This window comes from Bufo bufo, chromosome 1, assembly GCF_905171765.1.
Source record: "Bufo bufo chromosome 1, aBufBuf1.1, whole genome shotgun sequence".
NCBI classification, from domain to species: domain Eukaryota; kingdom Metazoa; phylum Chordata; class Amphibia; order Anura; family Bufonidae; genus Bufo; species Bufo bufo.
In genome coordinates, this window is record NC_053389.1 from 262,085,288 (window position 1) to 262,101,236 (window position 15,949).

Below are 15,949 nucleotides of genomic sequence, written 5' to 3' on the forward strand. Positions count from 1 at the left end.
GAGGGCTTATTTTTTGCGGGACAAGTTGTACTTTCTAATGCCACCATTAATTATGGCATACAATGTAGTGGGAAGTGGAAAAAGCGCAATTCCTCCACTGTTGACCCATGCCCTTTATGGGTCAGTATGATTTCTACGATACCCCATATGTATAGGTTTTTATGTCTAAATAGTGTAAAAGTAAATTTAAACTTTGAAGAAAATTTTTTTCTTTACATCACCATATTCTGACCCCCATAAGTTTTTTTTATAGTTATATCTACTGAGCTGAGCATTTTCTGCGGAACAATCTGTAATCTTTATCAATACAATTTTGGAGTGTGTGTGACTTTTTGATCACATTTTATTAAATTTTTTGGGTCAGAGAAGCAATGAAATAATGGCAAATTGGCCATTATGGGCGTTTTCAGTCGCGGTGATACCCATGATGTTTATATTTTTTTGTTATTTAGATATTTAGTTTTTTATTATACTGAAACTTACTGAACTTTTTTGTAATGATTTTGAAGCTCGTATTTAAGCCTACAAAATCAAATTATTTTTTTTTCATTTTGAACAATCGTATTTTTAAAATGAATTTATTACTGTCTATTGCTCATTTCTTATGTTGGCCTGCCACCTGGTGGCCAAAATAAGAATTGCAGATTGAATAATCTTAGCCTCTTCTGCAAGGCTGAGCGCATTTAAATCAATTACCAGCATCCTCACTGGCCACAGAGCATTCCGGTAACACCCCCAGAAGCGCAAGCGTCTGAGTTTTTGACCATTTAGATGCTAGGATCTCACTTGATCACAGAATCTCAAAGGCTTTAATTACCGCGATTAGCATTATTGCCGTGTGAGTGGTCGCCAGATTTGCCTATCGCTGGTAGCGAAAGGGTTAAATTCCTTCCCCTTTTTAAAATCTTGTACATTCCCTTAGTTCTCCAGGATTTTTTATGTTGATGGACTATCCTCAGGTCTGTCTCTTAGCACCCCCGCAAATCATCTGTTTTAGACTACTACTCACAGCTTACCCAGCACAGTGCTGTCCTTTGGATAGTGGCTGTGCTTGGTATTGAAGCTCAGCCCCACTCCCTCGAATGGAACTGACCTGTGCCTAGGCCACGTGACTGATGTATGGTAACATAACATGGCCTTGGAAGAGACCCAAGCACTCATGAAGCTCTGTGGCCTCTTCATACAGCTGATTGGCGGGGGTTCTGGGAGTCGGATGCTAGTCCATCTTATCCTGCAGATAGGCCATCAATATCAAAATCCTGGGGAACCCCTTTAACTTATGACAGTGAGAAGGGAAGAATGGTGTTTGGAGCTCTGTAACGGAAACACTACTGAAACAAACAACGTTGTTGTTTAAAACGGACAGCAAAACACTGAAAAAGCCATACGGTCATGTGCAAGAGGCCTTATTCTGTACAGATGGGGAGCACCCACCTCCACAAAGTGCTGTCTACAGATGGATGATAACCAAAGTTATATTTCAAGACTTTTTAAAGGGGTCACTGACTTACAGGAGACAATTTTCTTCTTTCTGGAACAAAGCCAATTCCATGCTTACTTAGTCCAATTTACAAGAAGTAAGTTTCAAGCATACAAAACTTATTGCAAATTTGAGAAGGTCATCAAGTAGGCTGGCACATAAATACTATAAAATATGATTACCAAACATTTCACTCCGCCATTCACATGTGACACTCCTTTCACATCACATTTAGGAGAGGTTCTCTCTCTTGTACCCCCCTTTAGATTAAAAGAGATCTGAATAGAGTGTTGTCCACTTAATGGACCACTTCTGGAGAGTCGCATGATTCTAGGCAAGATATCTCCTTCCAAAAATTTGTTCTCTACTTTTAAAAGGGGTTTCTGCTCTAATGTAAAAAAAAATATTGTAAAAACTGTCCAAGGCATAGGCAGATGATGTTCACTCTTGCTTGTGCCACAATAAGGGCAATAGGAGTATTAAGACCATCACATAGACAATAGATCGAGCAAAAGCAGATAGCTGATGGTTTCCATAAGGATTTTACAGTTGCAGGTGAAGCTTCAGGTAACCAATTATAGCTTATAACCGGAAGAAAAATGAACCATAAATTCTTATCTCAGAACATTATATTTTATTATATTTATCAACACAATTCCATTGAATAAATATATGGACGTTTATTACAAAAGGCAAAAAGAACCAACCTTGATATAAATAGCAAAAACAGCAGTGAAAATAACGGTGGATCCACACAAAGAACAGAACCGGAGGCATTCTCTGTATGGGTTTTCACCAGGCACACAGGTTAATAAGTAGAACAGTATAGTTATACAGAACCCCATGGTTCTTTGGTATAAAAATCGCAAAACAGTGATCCTAATATAGGCAGTAACTCAAGTAATATTACAGCATTCGTAGATATTATAGCGTTATTTTTTTTACTCTATTGTTGGGTCTACTATTTTCCCTGAAATAGCGCCACTCTAAACCATGGGCCATGCTTGGAATTGCAGCTCAGTCTCAAATTAGGCTCAGCTACAATATCCGACACAGCCCACGGACCGGGGAGGCGCTGTTTCTGAGGGGGGCGGGGGGGAATAGAGCCGTTTTTGTAATCTAATGTATGATCAAAGAAAACAGTAGTACATACAAAAGTTCTTTTCTGGCAAATTCTCACCATATCAAGTTATGTCTGGTAAAATTGGGGGACAACCAATAGGATCACCCCCAACATCCCCAAAAAGGGTTAGAAAACCGTGGCTGCATGGCACCGCACCTGCAAGATGGCATGACCGTTAGGTCTCTTTATTACAGGTTTATTGGACTTTCCTGTTCAGCTACCGCTGCCATTTTTGCAAAAGTGACAACAGGAAATTCAACCATACTGGTAGTCAGTTTTGCAAAAATGGCTACCAAAACAATATAGAAAACCGAGATGAGGATGGGGCGCAAAATTTTGTTGCAATTTTTTTTACATTTCTGATAAAGAGGGACTTGTTTTTACTGGTCGGTACCCGCAAACAATATTTTATAGTTAAAGAGGCGTTTCTAAAAGTTATCCCATAGCCACAGGATAGGGGATAACTATTAGATCTGTGTTGGTTCTACTGCTGGGACCCTCACTGATCACGATAACAGGTACCCCCTACCCCTCAGAACCCTCCCCCCCTTCCCAAAATGGTACAGCAGGGCCAGGCCGTTTAAGGCGAGACACACATGAGTAAGTTGAATGCGATAAACTCGCGGCGTGCGTTAGTGAGAAGTCCCGTTCTGGCTTCCCCTCCTCTGACAGGATCGTACAGCATTATATACAGATGTCTAATGATGTGTAACCCTGAGGGTCCTGGAATCTACTGAATTACACTGACATAATGCTGTCCGTGTAATACAGTACATTATAAATCACTATAATGCTGTGCGATCCTGTCAAAGGAGGGGAAGCCAGAATGGGACCTCTCACTGACACACGCCGTGAGTTTATCGCATGCAACTTACTCGTGTGTCACACCTGGCCCTGTCAATCAAAGTGTAGACAGCATGGCATTTGCAGAGAGAGCAGAGTCTCTAGGAGCAATGGCAATGCCCCTGTTGCTCCTAGAGGCTCATTTGCATATATTAAAACATTTTTCTTAGCAGTGCGGGCACATATGAACTTGGGAGCAACACAGATGCCTTCAGCTGCCAAGAGCACATGTAACAGGTCAGTTTCATAGGTACAAATCTCCTGACAGATGCCCATTAAAGGGAACCCTGTCACGTCGAACATGGTTTTAATCTGCAGGCAGAAAAACCATTGGGTGAACTAGGATCAAGGAGTTTTCTGAGATTTTTGAAAAATTGTCCAAGAGCCGAAAAACCTTTAAATATATCATAACTCCATTCCCTACAGCGAACATGTGTTGTACATGACCACTGCAACCAAGCACTGGCATCAGCGGTTAGGTGCGAGAAACAGCACGTGACCACTGGGGCCAGTGATTGGCTGAAGTGGTCAAGTATAGGATGAAGGGAATATTGTCGCTAAAGGCCTAGAAGGGACTGGTGCAGCTCTAGAGTATAATATAGGCTGCACGTTAAGATCAGGAGAAGCCATGTAAAGTAATTACTAAGTATATTATTATATATAATATCTAACAGTTATGTCTCTAACTGTAAGGTGCCATACATATCAATATATTAAATAGTGTAAACTGCCATTGTTCATAAAGGTTTCCAGTTCTAGACGACGTTATGACCTCAGATTTGGATACAGCTGCCTTCACATGACAATACAATATGCCACAAATAGGTATTCAGTCTAGTGGTGGTGGTGCGTGTACGTCATCAGAAAATAGTAATGCTGGAGGTAGGTAAACCTTATGTGGCCTCATGAATTACTTAAAGTGACAATGATGAGGATTGGTAAAATACTAAAGTAGTCATAACCATTATGAATGGCATTGTCCCATAATATCTATCTAGATAGATCTAGGTCGATCAATCAATATACATATACTGTATAGACATACATATATATATTAGTTGTTTTATATATTTATTTTTTTATTTTTTTATTATCCCTTACGTAAATCAGAAAGCATCTTTAAAAGGGTCTCCCAGGACTACTAAAATGATGGGCATCAATGCCAGATCGGTAAGGGTCAGGCTCCGTGTCTTTTTCGATGTTTACCAGAGACAGCTCCATACTTTTAGTAGTAATCAGCAGACCACCACCATTCTGATATTGATGGCTAACTATTTAATAGTCCTGGAAACCCCCTTTAAAATACAGATGTAATTAAACCCCCCCCCCCCCCTCCCACCCAAGCTTAAAGTAGTGGCTTGTCACAATGAGGACACTAGCTTTCTCTCGACAAAGGAACGGAAATTTATGTCGGACAGAAGGACTCTTAATTATCCGCTGGCGTTACTAATCAGTATCAAGACAGTGGATCAATTATTCAGCAGCCACAGACATTAATGTAACCTGAATGTCTCCACTGCTTTTAGCTCTCTTGTAATCCAAATTGTTCTGAATTCAAGCGGACCGCAAAAAAGGTGCAAACTTACAAGACACATCTATATCGAGTAGAGTTCCTTTACTGCTCACAAGATACTGCCCAACACTAACCGATCTGAGGAGCCTTGAGTCCCTCAGAGATGTCAGTCATTGATAAGGAGTAGTAGTCACAGCCGCCATTAAACTTCACGCATGTAGTTTCGGCAACCAGGACAACTACAGTTCTAAGTTTTTTATGTGACAAAACTTCAAAAGACAAAAAATATATATATATGTACAAAAAGTTTTTCTTAACTTAAAAAGGAAAAATTGGAAATTAGTGATTGACTATATAAATACAGAATGCGCCATTTGTAGTGAATCCAGTGAGGGAAAATTCATGGTGAAAAATTGAGACCTATTGACTTAAAAAACAAAAACAAAAAACACAGAAGTGGCTTTTCTCTAGCGGTGTCTCATTCGAAGTTCTTGTACTTTGTAAACAGGTTGTACAACACCCTCATCGTGGACTTCAAATCCAGATTTACAATGTCTGCAAAAAAAACAAAGATTATATTTTTTTTTTATACTTAGGAGTTCACTTTAGACAACCTCTACATTTCCGATCACAAAGAGGGTCATGTATTACGGGAAGCACCTCACTTTTTGGCGTACTTTTGTCGCAGGTTTGGTTCCAAAGGGGATTTGCAGGCAAATCTGCGACTTTTCCCCGCTCACTCCCCTTTCCGAGGTGGCAGAAAAAGTGGGCAGGCCAGCCGGCCCATCTCATTCACCATTTTCTACGCCAGTTCATGGCGTGGAAAAATGGTCTTAAAGGTCTTAAACTAAGCCAGCAAGGGAGCTGGTGTAGTTTAAACCATGTCGCACGGCCAGCGGATCAAAGCATCAAACTTATGTAGAGGCTTGCACCGCCAGGGTATTAAGACCAGCATATACATCACTGGTCTTAATAAAATAACCCCAACAGTGTTTAAGCCCGTTCCAATCCCACTTAGAGATAGCTGACCACTGGACTCTAAAGCATATTAAAAGGGCTTTTACGAGATTTTGATACTGGTGATCTATCCTCGATGCCAAGCACTGACTCTACACAATGTACGGCGCTGTGCTTAGGAGGAACGACGAAGGCCGCAGCTCTCACAGGAGCGCCACTGCCTTCTCAAATACCTGATCGGCGAGGGTCTTGGGTGTCGGACACCCACCGATCAGATACTGATGACCTATCCTGAGGATAGGTCATCAGTATCAAAACCTCGGAAAACCCCTTTAAACTGAAGAGATTTAAATGACTAAAGTAAAAGTTACAAAAAAATATATATACAAAAACAAACTATACCAAAAAACATCAATGCTTTCCTATGGGGAAAAAGGTGGTTAATTTAGGAGGATCAGATTGAGCATGTCAGAACTTTTCCGATCGTCATGTAACTTTTTTTTCCTCTAGAGGAAAATATTTTATTCATTTGATGGTTATCAAATTTTTATACCCATTCGATGTATTAAATTATATATACTTATATTCTATATTAATATATATGTATTCAGACAGCTCCAAGCCCAATGTCACCGAGGACTTGTTGACAAACTTATAGAGAGACAAGGTTACACCAGGAATAATTATGTAACCCTGACAACAGACTGAACCTATCAGATTTTTGCGTCGGTGCCTCTCGAGGGAAAACGGAAATGGAATTGTCAAGTTTTGCTGTGAAGAGCAAAGTCCATTATCACATTGATTTATAATCCTCGCCACCTCAGGGCAATGTTGAAAATCAGAATAATAACCCCAATTTAAAGAGTAATTTTATTCCAAGGCATGAAGACACAACAGGGACGGAATACTGACAGATACCAAGATGGGGATTCTAGTCTTGCAAATGATCTTCAGCAAATTACTAAAGATCAAATCCAACCGTCAGACGTCAAGCTGTATGGAGAGGTTTCCTTTTAATATAAGATAATTAAATTCTTAAAGGGATCCCCCCATGATGGATGCATAGTGTATGTCAATCTCTGTCTATCAAAGCTGGAACCAGCCCTGTACAAGGATCCAGAGAGGTCTCCATTCATTTCTCCAATTGTTTTGATAGATTGTCTTCAGGCTGAACGCTCAGGAGGGGGTGTCCTTTCTGCTACAGCTCTCTCCCTGTAACTGTCACAGCTTTTAATAGTAGGTAGGGCTGCTGGCAGTGGAAGGATGGAACTGAGCATGTGCGACCACTTCAGAAGGTGGACATGCACATTACTATACAGATTAAATACCAGGAGCACTTTGTAGTGAAGTATAGAGAAGATCTCACAACTACAGCATTTTTTGTAGCAGAAAGTAAATGACAAAAGCAACTCGTTTTTCATGCTGAATATTTAAATATGATTTCATAGTGGTACAAACCCTTTAAGTATTCTCCTGGGGTAACCGGAAAGGTAAAGAGCAGTTGGCCAAAGCAATCAATCAAGTTGCTGCTTTTATTTCTTCAAGGGCATTTGAAAAATAAGAGCTGGAATCTGAGTGGTAGCTATGGGCAACCACATAATTTTCATGTGGCATGAAACTCTTATTTAGAGGGGAAATCCACCTAAGGGTTCATACACCCCACCATGGCTTTGGTCCGCATTTTTTGCGGGTCAGATGTGGACCCATTCACTTCATTGGGCTGCAAAAGATGCAGACAGCACGCCATGTACTGTCTGCATCCGTATGTCCGGTATACAAAATTGAGGTTTTGGCAGCACTACTGATCCCAGTTTTGGGAAAGACATTAGAAGTACCTTTATAGGTGGTGGTGCACGCAGGTGGGGATCCTGGCCAAAGGTCCCAGCTTCTCAATATAATATAATGACCCGCAGCACTCGCCTGTGTAGAAAATGAAGATGGTGGTTTATTCACAAAAACAGCATAGTTATAGCGACGTTTCGACCGTCTCCGGTCTTTATCAAGCAGATAAAGACCAGAGACGGTCGAAACGTCGCTATAACTATGCTGTTTTTGTGAATAAACCACCATCTTCATTTTCTACATAGGCGAGTGCTGCGGATCATTATATTATATTGAGACGCTGGGACCTTTGGCCAGGATCCTCACCTGCGTGCACAAACACTTATAAAGGTACTTCTAATGTCTTTCCCGAAACTGGGATCAGTAGTGCTGATATTATTACAGACAAAGCCAGGACAGTTCTATAGAGGGCAGGACTCGCCCTTTCGCAAAATGTAGAACACGACCGGACTGCAAAAACGGCAACGGACGTATGCATAAGCCCTAACTGTGACTTGTAACATGCTAGAAGACGAGGGACTATAAGGCACTTTCCACATTATGTTTAAGCTTTACATTGGGGATATATGTCAGCACTATTTCCCCATATAGGCTCTAATACAGTGGTATAGGTCACCCATAGGGACCCACTGTAAACAGTATATAGCCTGCATGGTATGGTATAGTCTACTACAAGATTCCATACAGTGAAAAAAAGGGTGCAAAGTATCACTCCTTGCTCTGGATAGCTTCATTTGGTGTTGGAAGAACTGCAGTGTGGTTCTAGTTGAAGTCCTGATCATCCATCATCCTTAGAAGTTAGGCTGGGTTCACACTTGAGCGTTTTACAGCGCGTTCAAACGCGCTGTAAAACGCTAAACACATGAAAACCAATGCTTCCCTATGGCCCTGGTTCTCACTTGAGCGTTTTTACAGCGCTGAAAAACGCGCTGTAAAACGCCCTACGCTCAAAGTACTTGAGCTTCTTTGGGGCGTTTTGACGCGCGTTTGTGGCCATAGGACATTGCAGTCAATCACACAAACGCGCGTTTACTATTGCAAAAACCGCTCGTCAAAAACGCGCGTTAAACGCGCATATCAAAGACGCTCAGGTCTGAACCCAGCCTTAAAGGGAACCTGTCACCGGGATTTTGGGTATAGAGCTGAGGACATGGGTTGTTAGATGGCCGCTAGCACATTCGCAATACCCAGTCCCTATAGCTCTGTGTGCTATTGTGTAAAAAAAACGATTTTGATACATATGTAAATTAACATTAAAGAGTCATATCTTACTTGTGTGACCAGAGAAGAGTCATATTTTCAAGCTCTGACTCATCTCAGGTTAATTTGCATATGTATCAAATCGTTTTTTATACACCATCAAAGCACACAGAGCCATCTAGCAGCCCATGTCCTCAGCTCTATACCCAAAATCCTGGTGACAGGTTCCCTTTAAGTGTTCCGCTTGTTGTGTTTTGTATTCCCCCCCCCCCCCCCCCCCTCTGTTTACTAGGCCTCAGTGAGATGCTGGTTCCTTCACCAGGGAAGGAGCGGGTTGTCTCTGCCCTGTCATTAATTCTAGGGCATCTGAGGGCCACCAGGGTTTTTTAGGTTCCTGTGTATGGGCATGTCTACCATCGAGAGGTGCCCATACGGATAGGAGTTAGGGCCAGGAGCAGGGTTTCATAGGTGGTGACCCTTTTCCTTCCCTAGCAGTGAGGCCTAGTGTCTTTTCCCTTCCGTCTTGTTGTCTTTTGGTGTTCTCCCCTACTACATCCGTGACAGCAGTGCAACGATGAAATGTGAACATAGCCTTAGCCAGAACCTGAAAGATGCCCAAACAGAAAGGGCTGCTATGGCATCCATAGAGAATTACTGCCCCGGGGTGTAGCAGCAGTCACATCTGGGCCCTGGTGCCTGACGGGGGATTGGAATGTGGTAGTTGGGGGCCGTGTTACAGCATTGCATTTGGGCTCAGGAGCTTCATATTATGCCCCCTCCATCCGATAATCTAGAATATTGGATACTGCAGGTGCCCATCAGGTGCTATTGCTTTACTATTGGTAAGTCCATACCTTCTGGTCTTGCTTTTGGCTTCTTGAGTCCTCCATCTTGCATCAATTCAAAAGCAAAAGTGACATTGTGAACCTGCAACAAGACAGCTCGTTTACATATGGCGACATAGGTGTGATAGACAGTGGCATGTTATGTAATGGCATGATCTCATCTGTATGTGTAACTATGCAAAAAGCCAAGTGACAACTATTCCTGGAAAAGCCTGCAGACATAGATCGTCTGGAGCCTACACTTCATCAAGTTAGGTCCCCAAGACATAACTATACCATTTCTGTGCAAAACTGGTCATCTAATCTTGAAAAAATTTTCTTTATATTTTTATGCAAATAAACTTTTAGTGCATCATGGGTGAGGCCCCTCTCTTTGGGGCACCATCTCTTTTCTTAATGCAGCCCAGCCCTTCCCTTCTTCTTTGATTGAAAGTCCCTGACATTTCAGAGCCAGTAGTGATGACACAGGGGACACCAGATGCACCGAACTGGCTGGTCCTGCCCACAGTGCACCAAAAAGATTGCATAAAAAAATAAAAAGAAGCATTTCTCAACATAAGGGAACTGGACTTTCACAAGCAAGGTGTGGCTCTATTACAGGGCATCTACCTACATGGTGGTACGCTTACATTGATTTTAAAGATGACAGACTACCTTTCAAGGGGTTGTCCAGTATTTTGATATTAATGGGTTGTCAATATCAGATCTGCAACCCTTCTGATCAGCTGTGACCTTGTAGCTCTTGCTCCAGAACTACACAGCGCCGTCCATTGTGCAGTGGACAGAGCTGGTAAGTGCAGCCCTGCTCCTATTCAATTCAATGGGAACAGCACTGCAGTTATCAGTTCCGAGACAGGTGTGTGTAGTTGTGGCACTGTCTTCCGATGCATGAGCTACAAAGTAACAGCTGATCGGCAGGGGTGACCCACAATGATGTGATATTGATGACCCATCAATATTAAAATCTCATCGGCCATGAATGGCTTTAAAATGTTTGTCTGCTTTTACAATATCAAGCAGAATACTGCACTGTCATTCTTCTAACATCTAGAGCCCTCTCCATGTCCATCCCTGGGTGCCTTCTCACTCCCAAAGTGCTGTGATCACCTACATATGGATACACACAGTGAATTGTATTCATATGTAAGTGTTGCCTTCGATGGATACCCTTCCCCTAGTTCAGCCTATAGGCCCACGCCTATAAATCCAGTGCACATTACAATACATAACTAACTAAAGGTTACATATAATGTTTAAAGGCTATGGGCACCTTTGAGGGCAATTTTATTTTATTATTGCATTGTACTCATTTTGAGCTAAAAATCAAATTTTTATTTGGTCTTTAGTAGAGGTGGGACGACGAATCCCTCGAATCCACAAATCCCTCGAATCTTGTTGGATTTGTGGATTCGAATCCCGACGTATTTAGTAAAATTTGAATCCGACGAATCCCACGACGCAATATAACCTAATTATACACGGCCGCCGCCATGGCGCACATCGCGGTGGGCAGGTGTATCAACAGAGGGAAGAGGGGCTGGGGGCCGGTATCTGGATTAGGAATGACAGCGGGGATCGGTGCAGTCCCTGTATTCTAATGCCCCGGCCCCGCTTACTGTAGTATAATCTTATCTAACCTGTAGGCATTGTTAAGATATAATAATTATGTGTAATCCATCTGTATTACTTAAAACATTAAGTTCCATAGCAGAGAGGAGGGAGGAGGCAGGCCTGGAGGGTGGCGCATCACTCACTACGTCATTCACCTGTGCCGCCCACTTTATGAATGAAGCAGGCGGCACGGGCGCGTGACGTAGTGAGTGACGCGCCACCCGCCCGTCCTGCCTCCTCCCTCCTCTCTGCTACGGAACTTAATGTTGTAAGTAATACAAATGGATTACACATGAATGATTAATTATATCTTAACAATGCAGGTTAGATAAGATTATACTGTCATTTCCAATCCAGATGTCGGCCCCCAGCCCCTGTATTGGGGGTCATTCACACTGCAGGGACACTGTTATGGGGGAAGGGGGAATCTGTGGATGGCACAAAGCATAAGATGCTATATATGTGCCGTCCACAGATCCCCCTCCACCATAACAGTGCCATCCACAGATCCCCCCATAACAGTGACATCCACAGATCCCCCCATAACAGTGCCATCCACAGATCCCCCCCATAACAGTGCCATCCAAAGATTCCCCCCCCCCCCCATAACAGTGTCATCCACAGATTACCCCCTATAAGTTTTTGCATCACTTTGCTTCTTACACCGTTCACACAATTCTTATGTACAGGATTCGTAGGATTCTGTTCCGTCAGGCAGCTCATCTGACAGCTCCTGATCTCTGACCTCCTAGACACATTATAGTTAACCCTTTATGAGAGAACGAATGAATATTTTCAATAAATATTTTTTTTAGCCCAAAACGAGTTAAATGCAATCATAAAAAGAGGACTTGTCCACTCTCCTGTCTATTTCAGCATATGTATATACTTATATTCTCCATGAAATAACAATTCTGGAGCATCTTTAAAATCTTTGTTGTTTCAATGCTCCTGGAAATGCATCAATAAGTTGAAAACTGGCAGGCATCATTCCCCTGGTTAATAGTTTATGTGCTTACACAACCAGACCTGACTGGACAGAGTAAGTAAAACAGCAGGCGCCTGATGGCTATGGTGCCCGCTCAGCTTCTGAGCGGGCACCATGTATAAAGCACGGATTTCTGCTGTACATGCGGAGGTCCTTAAGGAGTTAAATCAACAAGAAAACAAAAAAAGAGTCATGAAACACAAAACCGAGCAGAATATAAAACTAAAATTAAAGACACTTCACCTTAATTACAGATAAACATGTTATTTTTTGCCTCCATTCAACATAAAGCCCCCTCGCATGGCACTTAACGGGATGTTCTGATTAGGTAGATACACACTGAATGTCACATCACAGAAATTAAAATGTCACACTCTGATTTATGAAAGTCTGATGCAGAGTCATGAGCAGCGGTTAGAGGGAAATACTACATTTACATTAATAATTTGTTTTACATTTTTTGTAAGTGTTTCCAAAAGATGTGCAAATATGAAGTCAAAGAAATTGGCCTTTTGGTACAGAAGGTTTTTTAAGTAATTATGAGCAATTTCTCTAGAAATCACCTTAAATCACCTTTAAAGGAGCACTAAACCTGGACGAAAATGCTAAAAAAGGGAACCAGATAGACCGTCGCCCTCACTGGTTGTCAGTCTAAGGCTCCATTCACACGTCCGTGGTGTGTTGCGGACCCACAACACACCCGCCCGGCACCCGTATAGAAATGCCTATTCTTGTCCGCAAGCTGCATACAAGAATAGGACATGTTCTATCTTTTGCGGAGCTGCGGACCTGAAGATCGGGGCCGCGCTCCGCGGATGCTGACAGCACGCTGTGCTGTCCGCATCCATTCCGTACCCATAGAAAATGAATGGGTCCGCACCCGTTCCGCAAAATTGCGGAACGGATGCGGACCCATTTGCGGACGTGTGAATGGAGCCTAAAGAATTTCAGCATGATCCTGAAATACAGTCTTGTAGAAACCCTGAAGAAAACACAGGGGTTAATCTCCTGCTGATCTCATCTAGCTTTGCAGGTGTGTGGGGCTTAGTGATCTATTTGTCCTTCTGCAGACAGGAAACCGCAGGGAGGCACCTGCTCCAGCCAGCCATCTTACAGCCAGACACAGGACAACGAGGAGGATGAAGGGACACAGAGGAAATCTATATTGCTCAGTTTTAATTGTAATACATGTAATGGAGGAGATTAAGGGAAGAGGGTTTCTAGTACCCCGTAACCTTTCAAGAGAAAACATTTAAACACAGCTCAATGCAAACTGATATTTTATTGAGTTCAATACCCCAGAGTAGGGTACTTGAAAACTGTTCTCGTTATGTAATGCTATTTAAAAAGGTCATCAGTATCTGATTGGTGGAGGTCTGAAACCCAGGACCCCCCGCGATCAGCTGCTTGAGAATGCACAACATTGTATAGCAGCTGTGTTTGGTTTGACAGCTCAGCCCCATTCGCTTCAATGGGGCTGAGCTGTACCAAGGCCATGTGAGAGATGAACATGACGACATTTGGCCTAGGGAAAGCTGAGAGAAGGCCGCGGTGCTACTGCAAGCCCCACTGCCTTCTCAAACAGCTGATTGGAGGGAGTCCCGGGTGTCAGACCCCCACTGATCAGATACTGTTGACCTATCCACAGGATAGATCATCAGTATACAAGTCTCTGAAAACCCCTTTAATTTTAGTTAGTTGTTAATAAATTGTAATGTACCAGCATATCTCTGTATGGATCAGTTGGGGTTAATAATCCTGACTGCCCCTGCAGGAAGTTAGGTGTTGGATTTCGATAAACCCCTAGCTCAGTCGGTTTCTAGCTAAGGAGATGAGGAGGAGCTACATGTGCTCATTCCTCAGAGAACTTGGCCTTCATCCCAGAGAATAACTATGCCTTAGAGATCCACAGAGAGAAAAGTCTCTCTACTTCACAGTACTCCAGTGAAAGAGAAAGAAAAGACCCATGAAAGTCCAGAATCTTTTTTTCCGAGTATTAGAGTCCGTCAGTAAGGAGTTTGCTGTTTAAGGCTGATGAAGACTTTAATGCAGTGAGAGAGACATTGCTAAAACACCTTTAAAGGGGTTGTCCGAGTTATGAAAAAATATATATATATAGCACTGATGGGCAGCAATATATAACTGAGCTTAGCAAGTTTTAGGTAAAAAAATTATATTTCCTCATTTCCCTGGTTCTCTTCTGGCTCTTTGTTTACCTGCAATAACAACAACAAGCTCTGCCCCTCCCCCTGCTCTGCAAAGGGAGTGGATACAAGTGCTGCCCTGAGTGACATGTCTGCCTGCTGGGATACTCAGCAGCATGTTGTATGTGTAGGACTACAAGTCCCAGCTGTACAATGACACTGCTAATACACACAGGATTTTCCCCCTACCTGTTCTTGTGCAGAACTCCTCTAGTCTGTGAGCTCCTGTGCCCAGCATTTGTCTCCTCACTGCCTGCAGCTACTCAGTAAAGCCTTCAGCCCTGAGTCTGTGCAGCTGAAGGGGTTAAGAATCCAGGAAGAGCAGACAGCAGTGCAGGGGGGCGTGGCCAGCACAGTGACGTCCGGTGTACATACACACATCTGCTCTTTCAGGCTTGTGCACGAATCATCATCAGAGCAGGGAGAGAAGCTGACCTCACAGGTCATGTGACCCTCAGTGAAATCTTAGAAATCAGCAACTGGAGATAAAGTAAGTGAATTGTAAAGTCCTTTTTTTTGCCTAGTTAGAAACATACAAAGAACAAAAAAAAAAAAAAAAACTCGGACAACCCCTTTAGCTCCTGGACACAGTCCTGGTCAGCCATATCTTAATCCGTAACACCTCAGCTGGAAATTACCGCCACCACTGCAAGAATACTGCCAGCCTTAGATTCTGCAGGGAAACTATGGAGAGGGGAAAGGAGTACTACAATTCCCATCATGGCCTATAACCATACATTGCTGTCTGTGAAGATTTGCACTGCCAATTGTTTGAAACTGTTTTGAAACCACTACAACTCCTATTCTGCACTTCAGTAAAGAGACGTCTATCTTCTACAATTGGCCTGGTTACTGACTCCAGCACCATACGCCAACCACAGCACCTACATCTCCTGCCTTGCACCTGCACCAAAACCACAATACCAAAGGCACCCCAACTACCATCAAACAGGAGCTCCAAAATCAGGGCATGACCTAAGGGAAGAAAGGGTGTGTCCTCCTATCACTGCCCTGGCCTTGATGAGCCTTAGTGTAAGCATTGCCACTATGAATGACTATTGCAGCCAGAGTCACTACCACTCCCATCCTCCGCTCCCACACCTTCGAGACTTGCAGCAGCTTTATAACTCACTTTGCTATGAGCGCCCACTAGTGGTGCAGTAGGTAGACAGACATTTGACCATCTAATTAGATTATTATTTGAGGGGAAAGGATTTAGAGCTCTGTATATGAAAATCAGAGCTCTGGCTCATTAAGAATTTGGGTCTATTAAGATAAAATGATATTACAGATCCACCATTTCTACCCTAGATCCCCACTGTTAAAGGGTTCCATGAATACAA

The 15,949-nt window shown here is 42.7% G+C and overlaps 1 protein-coding gene across 3 annotated transcripts in view; it reads right to left on the reverse strand.

Moving 5' to 3' along the window:
- Nucleotides 1-3,580: 3,580 nt before the first annotated feature.
- Nucleotides 3,581-15,949, reverse strand: part of PARVB (parvin beta) — a 61,737-nt gene continuing 49,368 nt past the window's right edge. For all 3 annotated transcript variants that reach the window (XM_040439161.1, XM_040439163.1, XM_040439162.1), the window contains exons 12-13: nt 9,813-9,885; nt 3,581-5,514 (exon numbers count right to left, since the gene is read on the reverse strand). In XM_040439161.1, coding sequence (XP_040295095.1) covers nt 5,438-5,514; nt 9,813-9,885 — 150 coding nt within the window. In that variant the 3' untranslated portion in view covers nt 3,581-5,437. The remainder of the gene's footprint in view (nt 5,515-9,812; nt 9,886-15,949) is intronic.